Consider the following 27811-nt stretch of genomic DNA (forward strand, 5'->3'; position numbering starts at 1 on the left):
TGGACAGATAATAATGCCAAAGAGGAAGTATCTTCATTCCCTTTCTGTTTTGCCTTTGTTGTACTATGGTCCTAGGTTCTTGTTGGACCATAACCAATTTTTCCCTGCTCTTGCCTTGCCGACGGTTTCTTCACATTCACTTCATTAGATCTTGGATCGTGGCCCAAATCCCTGCTCTTTTATTTTCAGTTTCTACGGTTTCTCTTTTATGTTTTGCAATCTGACTGATTGTTGCCTTTTCTCCTTTACCGTGTCCTCTCTGTATCTTGGTGACGTGTTGTGTGCTTTTTCTGGGAATCCCTTATTGAATTACTCTGTATCACTTAGTGACATAATTCTTGTGGAGGGGCTGGCCCTGCTTGTAAAAATGGTTGACTTATTCTTTTCGGGACCTTGATCTATGTTTTGTATACAATACTCAGTATCCATATGATATACCACCTTTTCATTGTCATTTATTGGTGGGATTCCACCTAAGCACGTTCTGGGGCATATTTATTATAGGTTTTGCATCGCTTTGCACAAAAACCTTCAATGAGATAGTGCTTGGCTTGGTAAATCTGTTGTATCGCAAGGCAGCACAAATTGCTGCTTTGCGTTATACTGTGTGAGGGTGTTACGTGGGTGGAGCGTGGGTGTTCCACACATCCACCTGATGTGTTCTGACGAATTCCCAGATACCAATACTGGTAGATCTGTGAATGCATCAGAATTGTACGCCTTCCCTCAAGAGGGGCAACAAGGAGAAATTTCTCCTCGTTGTTTCCTCTGTGTATTTTTTTGTGCAGGAAGGTGCCCCTTCTTGGACAGAAATAATCACGCCTACAACACAGGCACCCTTGCACCACAACACAAGGGTGCCTGCATTGGCAGCACATTGTACGCTAGCGCAGGCAGCGAGCAGGAATGCGCTGTATAATGTTAAATGCAGTGCATTCCTGCCCTCTCCCTTTCGAGCAGAATAGTAAGGTGGCTTGCTGCGTTACTGGAATATTTATTAAATATGCCCCTCGTCTGCTTGCTAGACGTGCTGACTGCATCCATGTGCATTGTATCAATTTATGTACCCTTTATCCTCTCTTTGCGAACCTGCTGTCTTTCTTGTGGCACTCCGGAAAGAATTGCACGTTGTTCACTGATTAATCGAGTAAAATCTGCTTTTGTCTTTCTATTTATCGCAGCCTGCTGCTGCCTTGGCCGGACTCGATTACCTTCTGTTCTTATTTTGACATTGGACTCAAGGTTCTATAGTTTCACGAAGTTGAAGCGCACATTCGAGACCACTACTTTTTTTTTTTTTTTTTTTTTATGAAAAAAGTACATGCAATTCGGTCAATGTAGCCAACAAATAAGAAATACGAAATAAATGATTTCTCTGGGAAACGTGCATCCAGGTCCTATCCCATACTATGGCTGGACTCTTCAATATTTGACTTTATTTAACATTGTCATAGTGAAGAATTAGGATCCCATGTAACCGTATAAGTTCCATCGTTGGTTACATTTACAAAACAGCACATATAGTTTTTTTTTTTTTAACACCTTTTATTGAGCCTGTTTTCATAAAACATTTGAAGCCTAAAGGATAAGGTTCTCTAAAGTCCCACAAAACTGTCATGAGGGTTAGTAACCCATAGGCTTTTGTTGCCTTCTTGAAAGAATTTGGACGGATTGGATTTGTGTCACAATAAATGGCTTGAATACCACAGTATTAAATTATTATTTTACAAAATAGTTTTTACTCATATTAACACAGTCGATTACATTCCCATTTCAATTGCAAAATGAAAACATTTTCATGAGTGAATTAATTGGTGCAGGAGTTACTGTTGGTTACTACCATCAGCTTCTGCAGTGACGGCTTAGTGGTATAACAACCCACTAAATTGTTTTTGACTCTAAAAATAACAATGTCTTTTCTCAGCTGTGGCGCACGCGATCACCTGGCGTTGATGGTGCGGTCATGATCCTGTCTAAATATGACTTTTCATCACTGTTACCCACCGACGCCCAGCTTCCCCTAAAAATCGGAGAGTCCCACAATACACCGTATCAGATCAACCGGCAACTTATCATCCCATTTAAGACTAACCATGCATGCTACTATCTGTGCTTCCATGTGAACTGCTTTAACCCCCTTTAATACTGCACATTGCCACGAACCACCAAGTTGCTCTTCAATATCAAGGTCCACTGTACCACGCCATTACGTACACCTTACACCGCCATGGCACTTTAACCTATTTAATGTGCTTCTAAGACATAGCATATTTATAACTCAAAACCTTTCCAGAAAAGAAGATGAACCTTACTTTGAGACCATACCTACAATACGCCAGTCATCATTATGTTCACTGATGCTAGAAGCCTCGTCTGTCACCATCCTCTCAAATAATTCAACCACATTCCAACTGCAGGAAAATAAAGCACCCAGGTCAAATGCACCCTCATACATACAATATAAATCTCACTGTTACCCTCTCTCAAACAACACAATTTTGAACACCTGGTCTCTGGCATGACTACAAGAACTGTAGTATGTCTTCCTCGGGTCCTCTTTTCCTTCTCCTTTCATTCTCACTCATATTCTACCTTCGCAAATACTTGCTCCGTGACTCTCAAATCTCATCAAAACTGCTCCGCTACATACACTCACGTTGTCGCTCTCATTCCATCTCATTTTTCTTACCTCTCTAATCAAATGCGTCATCTTTCATAGCTTTGCCTCTTATTTCTCTTGCTTTTCTCAACTCTGTCTGTGTTCTCCCTTAAATCCCAGATCAGTAGTCAGCCGAACCAGTCATGCTTCCCTTCACTGTAACATACACTTAGTTCTATATCCACCGCCTTACATGCACTCCTCCCTTCCCTTGTTTTCTACTCTTTAAGTAGTTGAGAGATACAAGTGGATTCGGATGCAAACTACCGATCCTCAAACCCCCAAAGTAACATTCGGAAAACACCATCAGGTATGCGTGCCAGCATTGTATTACACTGTTTCTCATGAGCTCATTCCCTATTTTCTCTCTGCTGCACATTTCTGACACTCTTTACGTCCTCTCACACCCATCATCCCTTACTCTTCCGCTCTTTCTCCCCTCCGTATTTCTCTGTTGGCTTTGCATCCTCTCCTAAGTAATTTATCTCCTTCCCATCAACCTCTTTTACTACTTTCTCCTTATCTGCACTCTTCCTCTTTTCTTCATGTCATCTCATCTCTCCCTGGCCTATTTCTCTCCATCTCCATTCTGTCCTTTGCGCTCTGTCTCTTTCTTCATCTCTGCTCCCCTACCTTATTTTTTCTTCCCCACCAAATGGCATTTTTGTCTTGCTCTCCACTCCTCATACCTTAAACATCTTAGCTTCTTGAACACTATTTTTATCTCTCCACACCATACCCTCTTTCAACCAACACATCTTCACTTTTCCTTGCTGTTAATTCCTCCTGCATCCCCCACTAGAGTGGGAAGTCATTCGCCAAGCTGCTTTTGGTTCCTCACCAAGTTTAGTTCAGTCTCTGGGTTAAAACTTATTTATGCCCTTCCTTGTTCATCCTACTTCTTTCAGAACAGTATCTTTAATAGGGATACCTTCTGCCTGTATTCTCTGAAGTATTTGTGCATACAGCCATTGCTTACATTTTGATTTCAAAACCTTTAGCTCTAATACCCAGTTCTCACTCTGTAGGCTCTGCATTTCTTTGAACCTTGGTTCATGTAGTGATGTCTTGTTTATTAACATAGAAGGCAGAGTTTGATTAATGTGATATATATGCATGTTTATAGTAGTTTTTGTCTTGTAGTGTCACATTGTTCCTTGGTGCACTTTGCCATCCTTCCATTGCATCTTTTGATTCATCTTCCAGGTTGCCAGTTCAAGACTGCGTATGGCATGAAAGATATGGAACGCCATTTAAGAACTCACACAGGTAAATGTGCTTGTATTCCTTTATCATCTTCGGTTTAGGGGGAGATTGATTGTGTTTGTCAACCATCTATCTACATTCTGGCATAACTTCATGATCTTTGTGTTTGACCTAACTTATTTTTCTTGCATATAACTTTCATCTCACTAGAAATGATGTCCCTGTACTCCAGGTACATTTCTATAACCTTTTTTTGGGTTAAGCACTCCATGCAAATGCATGTGCTTTCCAGCTGCCTTCCTAGTTTATTACTCTTGTCTGCTTTGCCACACTCCGTATTAGTCTTTCTCCCCCATGTGCTTCTTCCCCACCTCCCTCTGTTATGGTCACTATTTTGTGCCCCTTCCCCGTCTCACACGTGTGCTACACCACCAGCAGCTTTCTATTTCTTTCTCTTTCTTTCTCTGGTCATTGTGCCCCCTTCTATCCATTTTCTTCTCTTGCCTCATGTGGTTGGTCTTCTGTATTGCTTCCGCACCCACAACATTGTACTTCTGCCCCGTGTTGCTTCGCATGGCATTTCCTTTCTTCCCCACAAGCACCCTCCAATTTGCTTCCCCTTGCCACGCCTAAAAAAAAAACAAAAAAAAAAAATCCTTTTGTGCTGCTTTTTATTATTTACAGAGCCAACGTTGATCCATAAAAAAAGGAAAATAAAGCTCCTGCATCAGTTTGTAGGCACATGCATGTTTGTTCTGTACATTCAAAATGAGGTGGGCAGGTGCATTGTAGCAGCTTTTATTTATTTATTACTAAGCCAATGCTGCCCAGCATCAGGGATCCTGTACAGCATAAATACAAACTATTGGCAAACTGATAGGTCCCAAAGGTAAGACTAAATGGCCTTGCCAATGTTATCTTTGTCAGTGGGAGATTGGCTTGCTGACCCCTCTCGCATCAAGTTCCATCGTTATGTGAGACCCACAACCTTCTGCTGACACTGTGAATGTTGTGCATGTATAAAGTTGAACATGTAAAACATGTTTGGTAGTACAGTTCTGTGTCTGATTACAGAAGCCATTGGGGATTCAGATTGGATGCCTCAGACTTAGCATGGCACAAATGGATGGTGAAAATAGCTTCCTTAAACAGTGGAAGAGTACTAGTCACTGAAGCAAGGAGGATGGCGACAGAGCTATTTTTTGTAATTCACAAAGTTTGTTGGCAAGGGCCTTCTAACTTTCTAACTACGTCTTCCTGAGCTCTGCCCTGTGGTTGATGGTAGGGGTGAAAGGTGGAGTGTGTTATATTTTGTACAAGATGAGGATGTCTCTAGGACAGGTCTGGCATTTGCCTGTCACAGATTACTGCTTCATAGGGGCTGATGACAGCCAGAAAACTCACATTTGATGGTGCTATGTTGTCGTGGCCCCTGCTTGGTGACTGCTCCAGTGCTGCCTGCTGTAAGAAGCATCACTTTACAAACAGGCTGTGGAGGGAACATTTTCAAGTACCATCGTCTCTGGTTGGGGCTGTAACTGCTGTTGTCCCAGCCAGGGCTGCCTCTGCTGTGCTAATTGCTTTGGCATGATGAGGACTGCAGCTGCCATTAGCTCATTCACAGCTCCATTGGCTGTGCTCCTTGCATCAGCCTTATCTGGGCTGTAACTTCAACACCGACCTGGGAGGGTCCACAACCTACATGCAGCAGCTGGGGTTCACTGCACAGAAGGAATAAACCGCACCGACATGTAGATGTAGACGTAGCCCACACCTGACCTACCAGGCAGCCTTGGACTATCTTTGCTTGTCTTGACCCCTACTAACAGGAGTATTGAGGGGCAGTGGATCCACTGTGAAGGAATGAGGAAAAGAGTTTGGGGGAAAGGGGATAAGACAACATTGTGAACTGAGTGCACTTTTCACTTGTGGGGAAACTAAAGATTGCACCTGTACCTGATTCAAGTTTGTACTTGACTACTGGAGACAGTACCAGCTAAAGAGTGGCCACCACGGAGCGGCTAGCAAGAGAAATAAGCTGCTGTAGCACAACAGGGCTGATCATATCTAGAGTCTTTACCCTACATACTAATTTGCATTGTGTAGTAGGTAGTGTGGTTGTGCAATTAAAAGGACTTTCTTATTAAAAACACAAGCACTAGCTGGATATTGAAGGTGCTGTGTACGTTGGTTGATTAAGCCAAGCCTAGAAGGGTGGGGTTAGATTCACAGACAGTGAAAGTATATTGTCTACATTCCTGTGGTTGAGAGTGGAAACCCAGACACTGACTTGAAGATCATGACCAGGCTACCCTTAGAAATTCTATGAAGAGTATGTTAGCAAGGGTCTGCTGGTTAGTTCTTCTGAGCAGTGTCATGTGGTAGATGGTAGGGGTGAAGGCAGGACTGCAGTGTCTGTTGTTCGTAGTGAGGCGTTTTTCAACGCCAAGCCTGCTCTCTAGTCTGTCCCAGATAACTGCATTAGAGAGGATGAAGACAGCTAGGTACAGAAAAGTCAGACCCGAATTTTGCTCATGTTGTGGATGTTCTTGCTTGCAGACAGACCCATTGCTCCCTGTTGCCAGAAGCATAACTTTACACAAAGGGTGTTCTACTGTAAGAGTTGAGGTTCTGCCTGAAAAAAACTAGAAGACTGCCTGCTGAGAGAGGGAAGTAGTAGTGTACCTGGCCCAGAAGGAAGAGGCATTGTCCAATGAAGGAGAATCCCAGCTTCTTCCGCTGTGATGACCATCTGGGAGGAAGCTGACTAACTTGAAAGCGATTCAGGATTGATCCGCGCTGAGAACGGGGCTTTGTTTTTTCTGCACACTTTTTAAGAATCTGCAACTAAGGCTGTGCCAGGGAGTGTCAACTTGAGTGGACCTGCAGCCTTTTGCAGAATGAGTGACTGGTGCCGTCACCACCGGTTACAAAAATCGAAGCAACTCCCAAGCAGGAAGCCTCAGACTGGCCTTGTAGCTGCAACTACATTGGCCCTTTAGGAGTTACTCTGCCTAGACATCACAGATACTGCCAGATGAAGTGCCAGTTCGCAGTTGATTCAGCTTGCTGCCATTGTTAAGAATTGAAGCTGCCAAAGGAGCCCGCCTGAGTCAGTCCCACAGAAATTGTCCTACACACAGCCGCTCGGCCCCAGAGTAGTCATCCGAAACATGTGGAATAATCCCCACTTCTTCCGCACAGCCTAGACTGCTGCCGAACAGTGGCAGGTAATCTCAGGGCCTAGCTGCATCTAGGTATCAAAGCAGCTGAGACACATGTGGGTGAAACTGCTGTGCTCTCTTGAGACTGGTTGGTACAAAAGAAATCCTAAGGCTTTGAACTTGGCTAGTTACTGAATTTATGAAAACAGTGAACAGTCTGCACCTGAGCCTTGCCTATTCCTAATATTTTGTGGATGATAATAACGAGGTGCTGATGTAAGCAGGAGGGAAGATGAATACCAAAGAGGGGAAGGGATTGTAGTACCTCATGATTTTTAGCACAGCTTGCGTCAGCGCTGTATAGAGGATAGATTGAAATGTGTAATATTTTTTGAAAGTGCTTTATTCTACTAGAGAATCAGCACTGGGCTGAAATTTATCTTATTTTGTCTGTTTGAGACTGATTTCTGAGCTCTTGTCCCTAATCCGTCTCCCTGAGAAGCCTTTCACTGCTCACCACTCACTGTCAGCAAAGTCAAGTGCCAAGTAGGTTGTAACTGGCCCAATTTAAAGAGCCTTAATCAGATGAGCGGTGGGACTCCATTGGCAAACTACTGTACCCCCTAGGATTGGGACCCAGTAGCTTCTCTGTGCTCTGGGCCCCGTTGACAAGTGCCAGTGACCATACACCTATGACAAAAAAAGACTGAAATATTGGAAGACAACACTAGTGTATGACAACAAACCAAAACTATGACTTTGTGTTTCTAAGAGTAGGCTGTGTTATCTGGTCAAGGTTACATTTGTGTGCCTGGCTAGGTAATGTTCAGCTAGTGTGTACCAAATTATATGTATCTTACTTTGCTACTTAGCCTCTAAAACATATAAGAAATATCCTCACGTGGTGCTAAAGAAATGATTCTATATCATTAGTTTGTAAAGATATTTTCTTAAAATGCTACTTTTGCCAAACCTCTAACACTTCTGATGCAAAAGATGTTGTCTTTGATGGATATTCTGAAAAAAACATTTATACCGATTGGTTAAAGCAGTTACTAACCATTTTTGCCTGTGGAAGTTTATCGATTTTGGAGTGCATTTTTTTGTTTTCACACATTTTTTGGTCGTCTTCCTGATTTTTAGCTTTCGTAATCCATGTAGTATAATGCATTTCCATGAGGTATTCACAATATGCCTATTTTCTAGCTTGCATCTCAAACATCTACCTCTACTTTGCATACCAGTCTAGTGTAATTTACTGGTAGTCTAATATCAAGTCTGTATAATTCGGGGCTACTGTTAATTGTTACTCTTTAGCCGTGGCATTTTTCACATAATTATGGATGTGCCAGACTTGTCACATAATTCGCCATCTGATACAGAATCTCAGAATTTATTGCAAAAAAGAGCACCACGCTAGGGTCACATAGTGTCAGAGACTTTGCAAAGGCTAACTGGCCACCTTGCAGTTGATGGTTGCTGTGTTTAGAAGACGATGTGTACCCAAGGAGATGAAACCTGTCCCAGACAGTATTAATGTGTATTAAACTGACAAATTAGCAAAGCACACTGTGTTCAATTAGTGCGGCTTAAATTGGTCAACCCTTCTACAAGATTTCGTCCTCCATTGTTGCATATTTCACTGGCCCTATGCATAATTTTGAATTATGCGGATTTCAGTATCTTCACACTCCTCCCCCTGAAGGCTGTCAAAATATTGTGGCAGTTTCCATTCGGTAAAAGTATGCAAGTGCCTGCCTTAATTTCTTTCTCTGAGATAATTAAACACACTGATAAAACAAATAATGTATCATGCAGCAAACCCACCACCATTTCCCCATTTATCATTGATAAGCTCCTGGGTATGGTCAAATTGTGAAAAAGTCCTATCTCTACAGCTTTACTGTTACACTCCTCTCCAGTGTTTTAATGTTTTGAATTAAACACATTTTTATTGTCAGAACTGAGCAATTTTCCATCCTGTCTGACTTTGTTTTTCTTAATAGTTCCCTATCCAGACCAATGGAATGGAGTACGTCTAATTTGCGGTTTTACCTGGTTTCAAATTGTCTTTTCAATGAACTGGACTTGAATATAACACCTCTAACAACCATTTTTGCACAACCTAGGCACATGCTAAGTCTACTGACCTCATTTGAGAGTGGGCATTCAAGATTGGCCCATCTTATTTATAAGAGGACCCCTCTGAACTGAAGACTTTATATCAGTCCCAATGTAGACTTGCATACACTGAGATAGAAGCTTAATGTTGAAATGTAAAAAAAAAATGTATCTTGGTTAGAATTTCTAAATCTGGGCTGCCATTGTCAGTACTTACGAAGCGTAGAATCATCTTCACACCATAGATGTCCTCAGAGATGTGTGCATTTGTTTGGGTCGAGAGAAATCTCAAATACCTAAAACAATCAAAGTTAGAGGTTAAATTTACCCATTCATAATGCTGTTAAGTTATACGACTTTCATTGTAGCAGCTGAGTGCAATTGGTGTGGTTACGTGTGTGTTATACAGGATTTTCCATCTCAATCCGGTAGTCAAATTATGAAATTTCACAGTATGTCAGGACTTCATGGTTAATCCTTATAAAAGAGATTCAGCCAAGCATTATTTAAGTAGTAATCAGCACGGTTTCTTTCTGACCACAGGTCTCCTTCATATAGTTATATAAATTGTTTAAATTCTTACTTTTAGTTATTTAGTTTTTAATGACTTTTTTTTCAGGAGATAAACCTCACAAGTGCAAAGTTTGCAGTAAATGTTTTAGCCGTAAAGATAAATTGAAGATGCACATGAGATGTCACACTGGAGAAAAACCTTACAAGTGTCAGAACTGTGACTACTCGGCTGCAGACAGCAGCAGCCTGAACAAGCACCTACGGATTCACTCGAACGAGCGCCCCTTTAAATGCCAAATTTGTCCATATGCCAGCCGCAACTCCAGCCAGCTTACTGTACACCTGCGGTCCCATACTGGTAAGTGCATTGGAAAGTTGCAGTTAACCAATTTTATACTATTTGTAGTACAGAATGTTAACCCCATCTACCCTTGCTCAGGAATAACTTTATTTTTTACATTGCCTGTATGAAAAAAAAACGGAATATATCTTTTTAACATGATCACTACACATGTATTTCATTCAGAACATGGATATAAATTCTGAGACCCTCGAAGCTCACTTAACATAGTCAATCCTATGGATTCCAACCACATGGAGCGTCATTTCTACCAGTTTTGTTTTCACACTTAAAACCCCGTTTTCGGTTGCGAGAATAGGAATACAGCAGGTTTTGATTTGTGACATTGGCCAAATCAGTTTTTTACAAATGTAAGTGTGCTTAACTTTATTGAAATTGCTAGAGAAAATTAGACATCTGAAGAGAAAAAAACACAAATGCAGTAGGCTTGTACATGTTACCAAGTATGCATGTTTAAAGCAGGAGAAGAAGGCGGTAGAACGGGATATGTATATTAAAATAAATGTCATCCTCCCAATTGAGTAGTCTATGCTTTGGTATTTTTCGAATGTCAGAATCTTAGGCTGAAAGTCCAATGAGCCATGGGCAAATGGGTAAACCAAGGAGACCTAAAAAATCCAAATTTTTAGGAACTGAAGAGACATGCGGCCCTACTGTGCGTGGTGCCCAGGTACTATCTAACTTTACATGCCATCCTTACTGCCTTGTAGCTCAAAGAAACCTGCCCCCTCATGTTGCACTGTGCAGCTAGCTGTGGGAGAGTAATTTAAACAACCCATGTTTGTGTGTATATGGGGTGTGTGTGTGTGTGTGTGTGTGTGTGTGTGTGTGTGCGTGCGTGCGTGCGTCTGTGGCAGCGTCTGAATATTCAACAGTGTAAATGGATGTCTTTAATATGGTGGGTTAGGTAGCCTACTACTACTTCAGCTTCTCAATAATGTAATTGAAACTTGACATGCAGAAAGTGGTTGTGTGTGTTTTTTTTGTTTTGTTTGTTTTTTTAGGAGAAACATTTGGTTCATAGTTAAGCAGATATACGGAACTACATTTATCACAGCCTCTTAAAGTCGGCTAAATTAAGAAATATATTTTAACATGATTTTGTAAAGTAGATTTTGCAGAACAGCAAACAGGGTAGGGTAAAGGTGGGGTTGTGACCTTATCTGAACCCATAAAACCCTGTTTGGTGAGTGGGAGGAGAAGCACACCTTGACTAGGTTTCTTAACTGAAGAGAACAATACGTCATTGACTTTTATCGCAGCCATGAGGAAAGAAAACTGTTTGCTATGTATGTTTTTGATCAAAACATTTTTCCTGTCAGAGACTCGCAGGTTTCTGTGTAAGGAGCCCTGGTCACTAAACGCTAGAAGTAGGCACAAAACAAAATTAATGTTAATGTATGTTTATTTATGACCCACCTATGATGATTGTTTGCTACTTACATTTTTTTTTAAAGCAGTTGTTTTTATCCCTAGAAACTATAGTTCCACACTCGGTAGGCTCTATCCTAGTTATTAATAAGATGTTAGTAATATTACTATTGTTCAGTTACAACCCAAGCCAGCAAGGAGTTGAGCCACCAATACACAACCTCTTCTCATATTGGAAGCATCAGGTGTATATGTATGAGCTTCGAAGGTTTGTTATTCCAGGTCGTTTGCATGTTATGAGGGAGGCAGGAACCATTGGCTTAGATTTCTCACTCAAATGAACAAATAAGATGTGTGTCTTGTTCTCTTGGCATCAGTGCATAAGCATGTATAACATTCTATTCATCTTTCTTTCTGCTGTCCGTTCTCTCTTGATTCAAGAACAAGCCTTTTTAAAGAAATTCCGACCCACACCCCAGAGTCAAATTAAAACATATGGAAACATGATTGGCTTAGATCTCCTCAAATTTAGATGTCATCACATTAGATAGAAGTATGGCAGTTGTGCATGCTTGAAAATTTATTTTTCCTCTCTTGAAGGGGGGGCTCAACCACAGCAGCTTGTATGATCCTTTTTTTGTGATTCAAACACAAATGAATCTGAAAAAAGCAATAGCTGTTCCCAGGAACCTCTCTTTTTGGAGCAAAATCGGAGGACTAATAAGATCTTCATTTTATAGCTGGCCTTGTCCTTTTAGTAAATCGTATAGTGAGCAACACTTCTCCGGCTCTGAGAGTTCATTGCAGGGGATGGAAAAATCTAAGATGAAAGAAAAAGCATGCATCACCAAGTCTGAATAGTCTCTCCAGACTGGCCTCTTGTTGCTAGTTGGCAGAAGTATTCACAGCTTTCATCAAACAATGGAGGCATCTGTTTCAGACTAATGGGTGCTTAGAGGGTTGGTCCTTTTACTATAAAGCACCTGCTGAGCAAGAATGCCATCATGCCTGTCTTGGCATTAGAGACGTCAAGGGGTGTACTCTGTTGTTTTTCCTGTTCATGAGAATGGATGTATTTTGTCTTTTTGTAGCCCTAAAAATGCAAAATGGGTTGTTCCTCGACCGTTCAAGATTGAGACTTCTTCAATGTATAATTCTCTTGGTGGCTGATGGACACTCATTGATAATCCTGGACTTGATGGATTCTTATTTGCATATGTCAATGGCCCAGGAATCCTGATGATACCTTTTTGTTACCTTTTGGTGTGCTCTGCAAGAACTTCACTTTTAGACATGCTCAGCTTGGCCCTGAGTAATGATACAAATGTAGTGTCAGTTGCATTTCTAGTACATCTGCAGTGGCTGACACTGTTTTCATTCCTAGATGATTTGTTACTTCTGGGATCATCAGCAAAGGAAGCCAAATGGGTCTTTAAGTTTTTCAGTCTTTTCTAGCTGCTTCTGGATTGTCAACCAAGCTGTCAAATATAAAAACTGGTTTTAATGAGGACAGACCTTTAATTGTCACTGGTGTCAGACTGACGTGTGTTGTTGAATCTTCCTTTGCAAAGTAACTTCAATCTTTCCTGCAAGATCCTTTGACCAAGTACTCTGTTCCAGTGAAATATTAGCTCAGAATCAAAGGTTTCATGATGACTGGCGTTTTCCTGGTTCTCTGGGTATGACTCCACATGTCACGTTTTCTATCACCCCTTCTAAATCATTGAGATCCACCTTCTCAATAATAAGGCAGTGTTCTGTCTTTGAACTACAATTCTTCACTCTGAGCTGGTGTGGTGGCTACAACTTCCCCACTATTTTGAAAGGATTTGCATTAGATGTCCCAATAGGTGTGATAAAGGTTGTAAGTTCCTGAGAAAGTTTTCTCTATTTCAATTTGATAAGTTGCCGCCAGATCTAAGGTCGTGAAAACACAGGCATCAGCCAGAGTTGAAACAATCCTGCCAGTTTTTTGGGAGAGGAATCCTGTCCACTACAACCTCTATTAAGTGTTCTAAAGGCAATGCACATTTGAATTTCTCCATTGGCTTTTTTTGCCACCACTATGGGAGCCAACCAATTGGTGGCTTCTACTGGTTCAGTTTTCCTCAACGTAATTAAAGACTCAGTCCTTCTCTGTACTCCATCCTGAACATTCAACAATATTCTGCGCACTTTGCTGCGATGGGTTGTGAAACCCCTCACCCTGAAATGATGTTTGTATTCTCCCAAACACCCCAACTCATTGCAGAATGCTCCTTCAAGCGCTTTTCCAAACTGTACTGGGTTGTTACTTATCTCTTGTACTTGACCATGTGGTTCAGCATTGAGGTTAAGAGTTACACCTAACTTTTGTGCCCAACGCAAATTTAATCTCGCTTTTTAAATACATACATTTTTCCTGTTAACATTTTCCCTCTAAAATTCAGCGGATGCCATGAAGTAGTCCCCAAATCTCAAAGAGCACACATATATACCCTGCATGGGTTATATCCCTTCTGCTCATTTTGATCTTGTCTCTAAAATGTGCATCAAACATATTTTTCTAAATTATGGAGAGGTGTGAACAAATTGATTTCATCTCCAAAACAACCCCCTCATTTTTTACTTTATCAGTTGGATGATAACTCTTGCGTCCACCTACCAGAGACATCTCTCACCTCTTATCTCATCTCTTTCCCCCTTTACCTCTACAACATTTTGAAAAGGGTCCTTTTCGCCTGCATGCATTACATGTGTATTGTAATGCCGGGCATATGTTCCCATTACCCTTTTGCTCAGTTTTTCCACATCTGAAAGATGCACCCCTAAACTCTGGTGTAACTTTTCCCTTCTGCTGCATGTGTGGCTTTCCCTTCCACTGCATGTGTGGCTTTCAGTTTAACATGACACTACTACTACTACTACTACTACTTTACTTTGTCAGTTATTTCTACCTTTGACTTATTCTTTGCGCTACTCAGCTCATCCACACACTTTATAATGTGTTCTACATGTTTAGCAACTGCAGTTACTTCATTGAGAGGCACTCATCCTTTAACCAGGGCTCCTCTCTGACTTTGCCATTATAACATTTCAGTACACATTGATCACATAATTCTCTCTTCTGTTGCACCCCAAACTGACAACCTGCTGCCACTTGCCTAGCGCTGTTACAAAATCCTCTATCGATTTTCTCTCTGCTTTGTGCCCGCCACCCAAAGTAATGTCTTTCCATAATCATGCTTATACATTGAAGATAATGTCTGTCTAATTTTGCAAATCATATTCATTTAGTGATCTTTGATCTGCTGCGCTCAGGGAAAATATCTAAAATCTCCTGACTCTTACCTCCAACACAATGCAGCAGTAACAAATTTTTGCATTCCGAATTGTGCCACCAATCCTTGCGTAATTGGGGAATATGTTCTTCCATTTTTGCCATTTAATTACACATTCTCCTGGACTGCATAAGAAAAATGGATGCGGCATGACATTCTGCATTTCACATTGTCATGTAATCATAATAGACCAATATCCCTGACAGAAATATACTTCACTTACTTGTCACAATGTTCACCATATACACCAGTTTCTTTTGTGTGGGTACAGTAAATCTGAATAAATACAAAAATACTAACAATCGTATAATAACTTTTGTTATCGTAGTGAATCAATGTGTGCCTTTCACTGACTTGATAGGCTTCAAGAAAATAATTTTCTCATCAATTAATTATATCACAACAACACTATGTTGTTAAGTTGGTGCTTGAAAATTACCCAAAACAACTCACTTGCCCTCAACCTTGAAGTAACATGTTTCTCCAATTACCGGCAGACAGTTACAGTTATTCAATACTCGGCTTGGAGATGGAATGGAATAAACAAACCTGTTTCTGCCCTAGTTAAGAGCAAATGGTGTGCCTGTCACTGAGATGGGCAGGCCCAAGCGGTGTGTGCCTATCATCGAAATAGGCAGGCGCTAACTTCTGTTCCTTCATGTTAGCCTGTACCTAGATGCTCTATTCCCTTTTTAACTCCATGTGCCGATACACCTTTATGTGAAATGTCCCAATACTTCAAATGGGCTGCTAATTTGCATCATGTATACAGTCAGGTCTGTTTCAGTGGAAGGTGGGCCTTGTTTTGCCCAAAATCAAGATGGCAGCCTTGCATCAGTACGCCAGTGAACAGGCCGATTTCGGATGAGAGTTGGGGTTGTATTTCAACCAACTCTCCCCTCTCTGCAGATCTGGTGCATCAGTTTCCTAACCGCTCCGTGGAGCACAAACGTGTTTCACAGCGGGCCTCAAAGCCACAGAGGCTTCCCAAGACCTGTGACGCCTCACCAGACACGCTGATACACCTTCCTCATGCCAGACAGCAATCCTTTTTTCCTAGAAGTCTTCTGTCAGCAAACAAACAGCAGCATTGAGGAACAGTTTTCTTGGTGGGCACATGTAAGTTGTGCAGCCCGATGTTAAGGTGAAAACTTTCATTGACAGGCTGCTGCGTTCTCATCGCCAGTTTGTGGTGCCTTATAGATGTCAGAGAAGACACACACCAGGGTAACAGTGGCAACACCCTTTCATGCACCTCAGCCATCAGACTCCAAGCCTTAACTGATACCTTTAGAACTCCCCAACACTATTCACCTTAGCATGGAATCCCTGCCATACGGTGTTCTAAATGAGAACACTTACTAGGTCATCCCACACAATGGACTGAGGTTTGCTGTTTGGGTCATTCAGTCCAGTCTTTCCTAGCTTGAGGAGTTGATCAACGTGTTGTTGGTGTCAAGTTTTATTTTTTAATTGGTTAGATTGCCGGGGTTTTGCTTTGGAACTCCTCACATCGTTATAATGGGGCAAGAAAGAGGGACGTGAAGGTAATGCCTTGATTATTTAAAGCATTCCTTGTCCTACTCTTACTCGCCCCATCCATTTCTTGACCTCCCACACCCCCTCCTGGATTGGTCGGCCTTTGTTGCCTTTGTTACTTTTTGGCTGATACTGTGGGTGATACTCTGGTTATGACATAGTAGTGGCTCTGCGCTAGTGTCGACCAATTCTGGCTATAGATTGTCTGGAAGATGCGGTCCACATCACACTGTTAAGACTTGGACAAGTAAGAGGACGACTAGTAATGGTAAATATTACCAGCAAGTCGTCTATGCATTTTGTTGGAGCAACAGCCCTATAAAAATGTTTCTTGTGTAAATCACCACAAAGTTGTCAAATGTTTTAAATTTGTGTTACAAAAACGTTCTCTCTAAGAATCCTGCATTGGTTTACAGCACCATTTAATCCAGAGGCCGAAGCGGTTGCGATGTGAAGGGCTCGACGTGCCTTTCCTTTTTAGGTCAAGCGCGCAAATGCTTTGCCCGGTTGTAAGAATTGTGGGCTTTTAACCACACCCACAGCACGCCCATCACTTGGTGGGCTGTCCTTTCAAAAATCCTTTGCTATCATTGGTAAACGCTCCTTGGGCCCGTTTTGTTATCGCCTTGACTGTCCCTGTTTCATGGAAAATTGCACGATCCCTGATACGTTTTACTGCGAGTAAACTTATTTTTCCTTTGTGTCTCTCCTTCACCCTCAAGCTAATGGCGACCATGGCGCTTTGAAGTGACTCACTTATGTCAACTGTTTTACTTTCCTTTTTCAATTTAAGTGGCGTGAAAAGTCCAGTTACGAATTTACAACGTTAATAGCTCTAACTCGAGCAAACACGAGACCTATTTTATTGCAAATGCTTGTTTAATTTTTTTGCCAAACTGTTCCCCTCCTTTATGTTCTAAGACAACCGTTCAGGAACAGTTAATTCCAATATTTGAGATGCCTCAGCTAAAGTTGATAGGAAGAGAGTCTCCGGTGTTGCTGTGAAGCAGAGGAAGGACAGAGCTGAACAAGAAACCGGTCTTTTTTCCCATGGTATCTGCTGTTTAATCAAATATACACACTTGCATTTATTTCAATCTGCAGACGTAAAGGGTGTTTGGGACCGGGTTTGTCTTTAATTGATGGAGTCACTTGAGAATTATTTTGAACAGTATTTAAAGATCACCTCATCATCTATGGATTGTGTACTTTTAAGGGACAGTTAAAAAATGTTTCTACTAGGTACACAGACTGCATATTACTCACAACTTTTTTGGAAGCTCTTTTTTTTAACCTTAAACCTAAATCTTTTCGTGCCTAGCTTATACTGTGTGTAATGCAAGTTTAAAATAATTACGCACATATTCAGTGTTGTGTTTTTTTTTTTGGTCACACGGTGGGACCTCGTAACGCTAAAAAACACAAAAGCCACTATTCCTCACTGCAGCAACCAGATTCGATTCTTTAGCTCTCAGGTTACACACAGAGATATATGAAGTGATTATATTAAACAATAGAGCTTTCACAACAACAAAAAGTGCATATCTGACTTATTTGTTTAACATGCATTCATTTTTCATTTAGTTTATGATACTTATTTATATATACATTGTAATGCATTTCGGCCACTGATTTAATCCCCTGTACTTTTCTAACATGCCTAGGACCTTTTAAACTGCAGTCTGCACAGGTTAAAATACCCGACACGTCATGGCATCGGCTCACTACTGTCTTTGATTATTCTAAACGAAGACACTCCGCTTAAAAGCTTTATGCCCGAAGACACTTCCTAGCACTGTCTCTCCCATTAATGTGTAAATGGGGGCGTATTTGTGAAGAAGATGCTTCCATCCTTCATTGTTCAATTCTCTGATCTCTGTTTTCATTGAAATCATGTAATATCTTTTGTGGAAGGAGCTAAAATTTCATGGTATTAGCTTTTAACTCCACCATGGTATGCCAGTGACATCTAGTGGTGACAGCATATATCAGTGCAGTTCTTGCAACTTTTACATCCTAAATATTTTGTACAACATTAAATGTATAAAGAGCTTTCACAACGAAATAGTCCTCGCATTTGCTAGAGTTAGAGCAATTGACGTTGTTAATGATAACGTTTTCTACCCATGTGTTTTCGTCTGAAATGGAGTAGATGTATGCAGTGTGGAATTATGTGGGTTATGTTGTGTGATGTTATGTTGTATTATGTTATGCCAGTGGTTCCCAATCTGTGCGCCACGGCTCGCTGGTGCGCCATCAAAACTAGCCAGGGGCGCCGCACACAGTTTGGGAACCACTGAGCTATTTATAGCCCTTGGGCCAGTTCGTACAAAATAAAACTACTCAGTTGTAGCAGCTCTTTTTTAATTTTGTCCTTGAGCGCCCTCTGGTGGTTAAACACAACTAAAGGGATTCTACATTTCACAATATTTAAACAGTTATGTTATAACTACATAAAAATGAGACCTGCCCATTTTACTAGGGTTACCGTCAACCAATATTTTCCCCTTACTAAAAAACCCTATGCATGCTGTAATTAAACAACTGTTACATTTGTATTTTTTACAGTTATATATAGAATTACAATACCTTCATTGGCGTCATCCCAATTCTTTTCAGGGAGAAAAATGGATGTACTCCCTAGGCCAGGCTTACATCCCCCACCCGCCAACAAAAAGTAACATAATGGGGAGCCGCAGCCAGTGGCCAATAGATCAAGGGAGCCGTGGGTCGAAAATGTTTGGGAACCACTGTGTTATGCTATGCTGTGTTAGGTTATGCTGTGCTATCTTGTGCTATTATAGGCTGTGTTGTGTTATGCTATGTTATGCTATGTTGTGTTATGCTATGTTGTGTTATGCTATGTTGTGTTATGCTATGTTGTGTTATGCTATGTTGTGTTATGCTATGTTGTGTTATGTTAATTTATGCTGTTTTATGTTGTGTTATGCTAAGATAGGCGATGTTGTCTGTTGTTGTGTTCTCCTAGGTTATGTTGCGTTGTTTTGCGTGGTTGCTTTATGTTGCTTTATGTTGCTTTATGTTGCTTTATGTTGCCTTATGTTGCCTTATGTTGCCTTATGTTGCCTTGTGCTATGCTGTCTTATGTTAAGCTATTTTGTGTTATGCTGTTTTGTCTTATGTTGTGATAGGCTATGTTGTCTTATCTTATGTTGTGTTATGGTATCTCGTCTTATGTTATGCTATACTGTCTTGTTATGCTATGTTGTGCTACTTTGTCTTATGTTGTGTTACGCTATCATAGGCTATGTTGTCTTATGCTGTGTTACGCTACGCCATGTTTTCTTATGTTGTGCTGTGTTGTGTTATGTTACGCTATGTTGTATTATGCTATGCCATGTTGTGTTAGGCTATGCCATGTTGTGTTATATTATGTTGTGTTATGGTATGCTGTGTTGTGTGATGTTCTGCTATGCTATGTTGTGTGATGTTCTGCTATGCTATGTGTTATGTTATGCTATGTTGTGTTATAGTGTGATATGTTCTGCTATGTTGGGGTGTTAAGCTATGCTTTGTTGTTTAATGGTATGCTATGTTGTGTTATATTATGTTGTGTTATATTATGTTGTGTTATATTATGTTGTGTTATATTATGTTGTGTTCTGTTATGTTGTGTTCTGTTATGTTGTGTTCTGTTATGTTGTGTTCTGTTGTGTTGTGTTCTGTTGTGTTGTGTTCTGTTATGTTGTGTTCTGTTATGTTGTGTTCTGTTATGTTGTGTTCTGTTATGTTGTGTTCTGTTATGTTGTGTTCTGTTGTGTTGTGTTCTGTTGTGTTGTGTTCTGTTGTTGTGTTGTGTTGTTTTGTTGTGTTGTGTTGTGGTGTTGTGTTGTGTTGTGTTCTGTTATGTTGTCTTATGTTTTATGTTATGCTTTGTTGTGTTATGCTATTTTGTATTGTTATGCTATGCTTTGTGTTGTGTTATTCTATGCTACGTTATGCTGTTTTATGTTATCCTATGTTGTGTTACATTATGGTATGTTTTATGGTATGTTGTGGTATGGTATATTGTGTTATGGGATGCTATATGTTATGTTAAGCTATGTTGTGTTATGGTATGTATGCTATGCTGTGCTGTGTTGTGTTATGGTATGCTATGTTGTGTTATGGTATGCTATGTTGTGTTATGTTAAGCGTTATGTTATGCTGTGTTATGTTGTGCTATGTTCTAAATTGTGTTATGCTATGCTGTGCTAAGTTGTTATGCTGTGCTAAGTTGTTATGCTGTGCTAAGTTGTTATGCTGTGCTAAATTGTTATGCTGTGCTAAATTGTTATGCTGTGCTAAGTTGTTATGCTGTGCTAAATTGTTATGCTCAGTTGTTGTGCTGTTTTGTGTTATGCTGTTTTGTGTTATGCTGTGTTGTGTTATGCTGCGTTGTGTTATGCTGTGTTGTGTTATGCTGCGTTGTGTTATGCTGCGTTGTGTTATGCTGTGTTGTGTTATGCTGTGTTGTGTTATGCTGTGTTGTGTTGTGTTGTGCAGTGTTGTGCAGTGTTGTGCAATGCTGTGTTGTGTTGTGCTGTGTTGTTGTGCAGTGCTGTGTTGTGCTGTGTTGTGCAGTGCAATGCTGTGTTGTGCTGTGTTGTGTTGTGCTGTGTTGTGTTGTGCTGTGTTGTGTTGTGCTGTGTTGTGTTGTGCTGTGTTGTGTTGTGCTGTGTTGTGCTGTGTTGTGTTGTGCTGTGTTGTGCTGTGTTGTGCAGTGCAATGCTGTGCTGTGCAGTGCTGTGTTGTGTTGTGCAATGCTGTGTTGTGTTGTGCAATGCTGTGTTGTGTTGTGCAATGCTGTGTTGTGTTGTGCAATGCTGTGTTGTGTTGTGCAATGCTGTTGTGTTGTGCAATGCTGTTATGCTTTGTTATATTGTTATGCTATGCTTTATTGAGTTGTGATGCGTTATGCCATGTTATTTTGTCTAATGTTACGCTATGTTGTGTTATGTTGCGTTATGCTATACAATGTTGTGTTATGTTGTGGTGTTCTGCTATGCCGAGTTATGTTTTGCTATGTTGTGTTATATTATGCTATGTTATGTTATGTTTTATATTATGCTATGTTGTATTATATTATGGTATGCTATGTTGTTATGCTAATCTTTGTTGTGTTATGTTGTCGCGGCAGTCACATGATGCTGACATCTGAGAGGCCAACAGGGCACGTCAGGTGCAGCTGTGAAAGCCTGCTAGAGCTCAGGCAGAGTCAGTCGATATGATATCTGTATCAGATATTCTGCTGTGGGTCCGGCAAATGTGACAAGTCAGGCTCGGTTAAGAAAGACAAATATATGTGGAAAAGAGCCCGTCACATGCAGGTTCGGCTGTCCAAGGCTTGTAGAGTTGCTGAAGTCAGTTACATGCCATGGTCACTTATGGAAGGCTGACAGAGTTGGGATAGAGCCAGTCTCATTAGGTTTGGCCATGCAAGGCTTACAGGACTGGTGAAGTCATTCATATGCCATGGGAACTTATTGAATGTCGATAGAGCCAGTCACTTAAGGTGTGGCTATGCAAGGCTTACGAGGCTGATGAAGAGGTATTCACATACCACAGTCACCTAAGGAAGGCCGAAAAAACTTGGAAATAGATACATGTCACCACCCATGGAAATAAGTCTGTCACATGTTAGGTTTGACTGTGAAAGGCTAGCTGAGCTGGAGAAGTGGCAATCACATGACTGACTGATCACTCAAAGGTCATTACATAAGGTGAGAGTTGGTCACATGTCAGGCTTGACTGTGAAAGGTGACGGAGTGAGTGACATGTCAGGCTTGGTTGCGGATGGCTAGGTGAGGCAGTATCTGTCATATGTCACGTCTGACACTGTGCAGTAACACATCATCACTCGCTCACACACCGTACTCAACCCAGACTGAAGTCTGCAGTCACGGTGTGTGTGCTTTGCGATGAAGCTGACAATGGAGTCTTGGAGCCAGGGCATGCGGGGGGGGGTTGCTGGATGTCTGCCTGGCTGTGGCAGCCAGTGTCCTTGCTGGGCTGTTGGCCCACGAGGCTACTGGATGTGGGCAGTCAGATTGGGAGCACACTGCCTCACATTCCAGTCGAATTCGCCCCTTTGCATCCTGGTACATGCAATTTAACAATTAACATATCTGTAGTATTTCACTAAAGTTAGTGCAGACAGTACTGTTCATCTCTAGACACGTGTTTCTGGGTTAGTGCCCTTCATCAGTAGATACCAAAGAACCACCAAGAATATCTGGGGTTGCTGGAAATGCCACCGAAATCGTCTCAGGTTTAGTACCATTCCTAGGTTCACAGGTGAGTTTCCAGAGCTCGTCAGCTCAATGGCTCGAGGGAGCCTTTTAAACAGGAAGTCAGATTAGGAGCACACTGCCTCTACTGGATGTGGGCATTGTCTGTTGGCCGAAGAATGTAAGTGGCATCTGCTGGTGCCTCTGTGCCAACAGCCACCAGATGTAGGCAGTGTCTGTCAGTGTCGGTACCCAGGACAGCCTGGCAAAGGTGGTGTTTGCTGGTGTTTGCTGGTGTGTGCGGTGTCTACCCGTGCATTTGTTCCCATTCAAGGCCAGGGTTGTTATTTAGATGGTATAGGCCCTGGCTACATTGTGCCAGCTCAAGGGACTGGAAACTCAATCTGCCAAGCTAGGACAGAATAAACACCAGGCAGCCAGGCCGCATGCACTTTTATTGTTTATTTTGTGAACCTCTATAACATGCTTGAAGCACCCCAGGTCGCTATGCAAGGGGTGCAACAAATATACCGAATAAAGAGGCTTATCTTATTTTCAAGAGGGTAGAAGGAAAGTTAAAAGTGCATTGTATCTGTACAAATTATTCTGAATAAACAGGATTTATACAACGAGTTGACACTGTTGTGCCTGTTGACGCTGTGCGCGAGATGGCCGCCATGTAGCACTTAGGGAAGAGACAAAAGAAGAAATAAAATGTTGCCAACGTAGAAGTAAGTCAGCAATCGTGCAACTATCCTTGTAACAGGCAGTCTGAAAGGCGTGACAAAAACATATCATGCCTCAAGGCATGACATATGTGGAGCATTTACCAATGACATCAAGTGAGTTCTGAAAGGCAAGCCCACAAATGAGTGCAAGTGATGGGCGGGAGGGTGAGTGTGGTTAAAAGCCCACAATACTTGCAACAGGTCAAAGCGCTTGTGTGCTCGACCTAAAAACATACATGAATGTTACCCGAGGTTTTTGTGTCTTAGAACTTACAATTTGGCACTTACAAAAATGAGGGTTAAACAGTTTTCTAAGTTCTGGACTACGTTTTGGGCATCTTATGAATTGAAGCGAAGTAAGTGCCTTTTGATCTCATACTCATTATGGAGTGGCTAACAATTGCTTAGGTTTTTACTTTATTTGCATCTTAACCTATAGTAGTACCCAGTTTGAGCTGAACTAAGCAGACTACTTCTCAAACGTGTGCGTGCTGCTTTAGATCCAGCCGAATCTATTTGCAGTTGGTCACATTAAATGTACACCAGGATTGAACAAACTGTACGATCTGATTGCTTGGTTGCTCGAACACCTGCATTACAGGGATACTTAAGGGGGAGAGAAACAAGTAATCCCACCATTTAATTAGGTGTGAAATTCTGCTCTTTGTCTTCGACGTCAGAATGCCTGTTGAAAGGGTTTTTCTTCTGCCACATGAGCCTTTCCTTGAGCCGCCGTCTTTGCAGAGCAGGTGGTATTTGCAGTTTTGCATAGGATGTTGGCATGGCTTCTAGACGCCAGATGCGCTTCTGCAAGACTCTTTAATGTTCTGATGCAGGTTTCGTTCTCCCTCATCTTCTTGTTCCTTGCACATCCTCTCACTGTGGTGGACTACAGCAAGTGTGCCTGGACATGACATAAGGGGCCTTCCTCCGAAGCATTTTTTTTCTTCTTTCAGCGGTGGCTTATCCTGTTGCACCAGTAGGTGTTTGCGGTTTTGATTCTCAGTAGAAACAAGTAATTCTCCTTTTAAGTTGTGTTTCTGCAGGTCTGTTCTGTGTGCAGATATGACGGGTATAAATCATTGCGGTCAATCGTAGTATATCTCCCTTGAGGGCTGCTGTGTTTACCATTCCTCTGAAGCTGATGCCATCTGGTTTTACTATTCTGGATGGATATTGACTGCTGAAAGCTTTGTCCTACAGTGTAAAATCCTGCACATTTTTGCATAACAAAAACTTTTTCAGATTTTAAGTACCACGGCCTTAGATGCCTTTGTATTTTTGAGGTGCCAGAAAGTACTAGCTGTACTTCTCTGCAATGGGCCCTTTCTGCCTTTTCCTCCTAGCGGTTTTGGGGTTTACCCTTCTCTCCACCACTGGCTGAATGTCCTGTCTTAGTGGGGTTGTGTTAATCCTCGTTTTTGTCTCCTTTCGGGCAGATGTCCTTAGTTGTGGCCTCTCCTCTTTCTGCTGCTCTGTGAATTGGTGTGTTTCTTGTTTTGCAGGTGTTGATCTCACATTAAACTTTATTTATTATATCTGTTGGCTTAGTATAGTTTTCAAACCACCCAATGTTTTATCATAACATAACATGTAAACACAGCGACAAGGAAGAGCGGCCATGACCGTGCTTGGATTACACAACTAGTCTTGCGTACTCCCAGTCCTTGTCCAAGCCAGTGTCCTGTTTGCCACCCAGCCACCTTAGTGGACTGGGCGTCCTAGTAATCCGTCTCGCCAGCGCTTGCTACAAATTATTGCTGCTCACTAACACTCATGTGGACTTAATCCTACAAGAAAGGCAAAGTGATTTTAAAAATAAAAATAGAGGATTTGTTTCGACTCTTTGGAACATGGGTACTCACAAACTTTTTCTCGGGGGCCAAAATTGCAGTATGGTTTGCGGCCGAGGGCCGCACTGAAGTGACAGCGGGGGGCGGGGCTTAGAGGGGGCGGGGCTTAGAGGGGGAACAACCACCCCACCCCCTTTTTCAAAACAATGCCCCTACCCCAGTAACGCACACAGCGCGCACACATACAGCGCCATCTGCTCTCACCCCTACCCCAGTAACACACACAGCGCGCACACATACAGCGCCATCTGCTCTCACCCCTACCCCAGTAACACACACAGCGCGCACACACACACAGCGCCATCTGCTCTCACCCCTACCCCAGTAACACACACAGCGCCATCTGCTCTCACCCCTACCCCAGTAACACACACTGCGCCATCTGCACACAGCGCCATCTGCTCCCACCCCTACCCCAGTAACACACACAGCCCCATCTGCTCTCACCCCTACCCCAGTAACACACACTGCGCCATCTGCACACAGCGCCATCTGCTCCCACCCCTACCCCAGTAACACACACAGCGCCATCTGCTCTCACCCCTACCCCAGTAACACACACTGCGCCATCTGCACACAGCGCCATCTGCTCCCACCCCTACCCCAGTAACACACACAGCGCCATCTGCACACAGCGCCATCTGCTCTCACCCCTACCCCAGTAACACACACAGCGCGCACACACACAGCGCCATCTGCTCTCACCCCTACCCCAGTAACACACACACACAGCGCACACACACAGCGCAATCTGCTCTCACGCCTACCCCAGTAACACACACTACATTAAAAACAAATAAATAAAAAACCAAAGAGCCTTACCTGACTCAAAGCACTGTAAAGATGCCACAAATGTGGAACAGCAGGCAGGCGGGCAGCAGACGTGGAGCCGGTGAAAGGAAGCAGACGACCAAAGCCCCATAAAAGTTAGCTGCAAGCGCTGACTTTTATGGGGCTTTGGCTTCCAGGATCGTCAGGGCAACGCCATAAACAATGGCCGCCGTACGTAAACAGAGGAGGGCCGCGGGAGCATTCTCCCGCGGCCCTCTTCTATGTTTACATACTGCTGCCATTATGATGTGGCGTTTGGTGTGCGTCTCGCGGGCCGCCAAGCTAGGTCCGTGGGGCCGCTGGCGGCCCGCGGGCCGTACTTTGAGTACCGTTGCTTTGGAACAATGTTTTGGGGTGTGCATTTATCCTGATTTATTTTCTTTATAAAACAGCGGCAGGTCATAAGCAGTTTAGGTGTCATATGTTAAAAGCATTGTGGATATGAAAAAATGTGTAACGACCCAATACCTTTACTTATGTTATATTTACAAAAGGAATCATTGAGAAGATAGGGGAGATGCATGCATTATTAAGGGACAATGAGATTAATCTTAATTTCTCGTTGTTACAGAAGGTGTGTTTCTTGGGCAGCCTGAGAAGTGAGGATTCCAAACTTTTTAAATGATGGGAACTGTAAGACCACGTCAGAAGGTTATAGTCTACTGGGGGAAGGTTAAAGGAGATGCATATTTGACGAGCATTTCCAATAAGTAATTCTGGGATAAGCTATTGAGCTATTGATAGGCTTCAATCAAAGGGACAGAAACATTTATAGAGCACATGTTTGATGGGACTTCTGCCTGAGGTAGGGAAGGTTCTGAGGTAGGGTGTGTCTTGGAAAGTTATAGTCGTTTTTTTTTGTATTTTTTAAACACTTGGATATACTGTCAGGGAAAGGATTTTACCGTACCACTTCAATTTAACACCTAAAGACGGCAGTAAGGAACTGGAAGATGACTAGTCAACCATTGAGAATTGCTTTCCAGTGCGCAGGTGCACGTCACTATATTTTAGTGACTTTTTTGAGCTTGAAACAGCATATTTTTGTTGAAATTTGCATATTATGCAGCAGATGAAGGATTGTGTGGCAAACGCATCAATTCCATAATTGATGTCTAAAATTTCACAGCGGCATGTTCTCATTATTCCAGTTGCTTTGGCTATAGAGGCCTCATGGTGAAGTTTAATACTCTGTCCAAAGGCAAGAATGAGTGAAGGGTGCTTTAGACTGGTTTGCAAAACATTTCACCTGGGGTTTATGAACGTTTAAGACTTTGTGCCTGGCAAGGATGGCATTTATAAGGATATTGTTGATCTAATTTATAGAATACATTAGAAATCTAGGATCTGAATTTGCATGGAAGTTAATGTGTGTATCCAGCATGGCTGCAGATGCGCATGTTCTGCATAATCCTGCTATCTTTTTTTGGGCTCAATCATTACAACTTCGTCATAGATTCGGGTCACAGAATGTGATGTAACTCCTCCCTTAGTTCACAATGCGCATAGGCACCGACTCCTGCCTTAGATTGTGTTTTTTTTTTTTGTTTTTTTTCTGTCATTGGGTTTGGAAGTGTTGAAGAAAGGTTCAGAGGTTGACATGATACCTGCAGCCTTTTGGGCCTAACTGCTCCAATTGTTTGTGACGGACTACTCTGAAAGCAATCGCTACGTGGTCAACTGCTGTTCAGTGGCTCTCCTGATGGGAACATCGTTCTAATTCCACCAACTGACACAGTTTTTGTTCAGTTAATTGGGGCATCCAGCACCAAGCCAGCTAGGAAGAAAGTCTCAGTCTCCAGTCCACTGTGGCTTTCTTTGGGAGGAAGAAAAGGCTTCAGAGCTGAGAAAGCTCCCACAAAAGGGTGTTGCACCCTGATAGTCATCGATTCCCTCGCATCCGAAGGGCTCCAAC

The 27811-nt window shown here is 42.1% G+C and overlaps 1 protein-coding gene across 1 annotated transcript in view; it reads left to right on the forward strand.

Moving 5' to 3' along the window:
* ZFP64 (ZFP64 zinc finger protein) overlaps window positions 1–27811 on the forward strand; it is a 61780-nt gene that overhangs the window by 30603 nt on the left and 3366 nt on the right. The window contains exons 4-5 of the mRNA XM_069243629.1: window positions 3866–3928; window positions 9770–10021. Coding sequence (XP_069099730.1) covers window positions 3866–3928; window positions 9770–10021 — 315 coding nt within the window. The remainder of the gene's footprint in view (window positions 1–3865; window positions 3929–9769; window positions 10022–27811) is intronic.

This window comes from Pleurodeles waltl, chromosome 7 (genome assembly GCF_031143425.1).
Source record: "Pleurodeles waltl isolate 20211129_DDA chromosome 7, aPleWal1.hap1.20221129, whole genome shotgun sequence".
Classification (NCBI taxonomy): Eukaryota; Metazoa; Chordata; class Amphibia; order Caudata; family Salamandridae; genus Pleurodeles; species Pleurodeles waltl.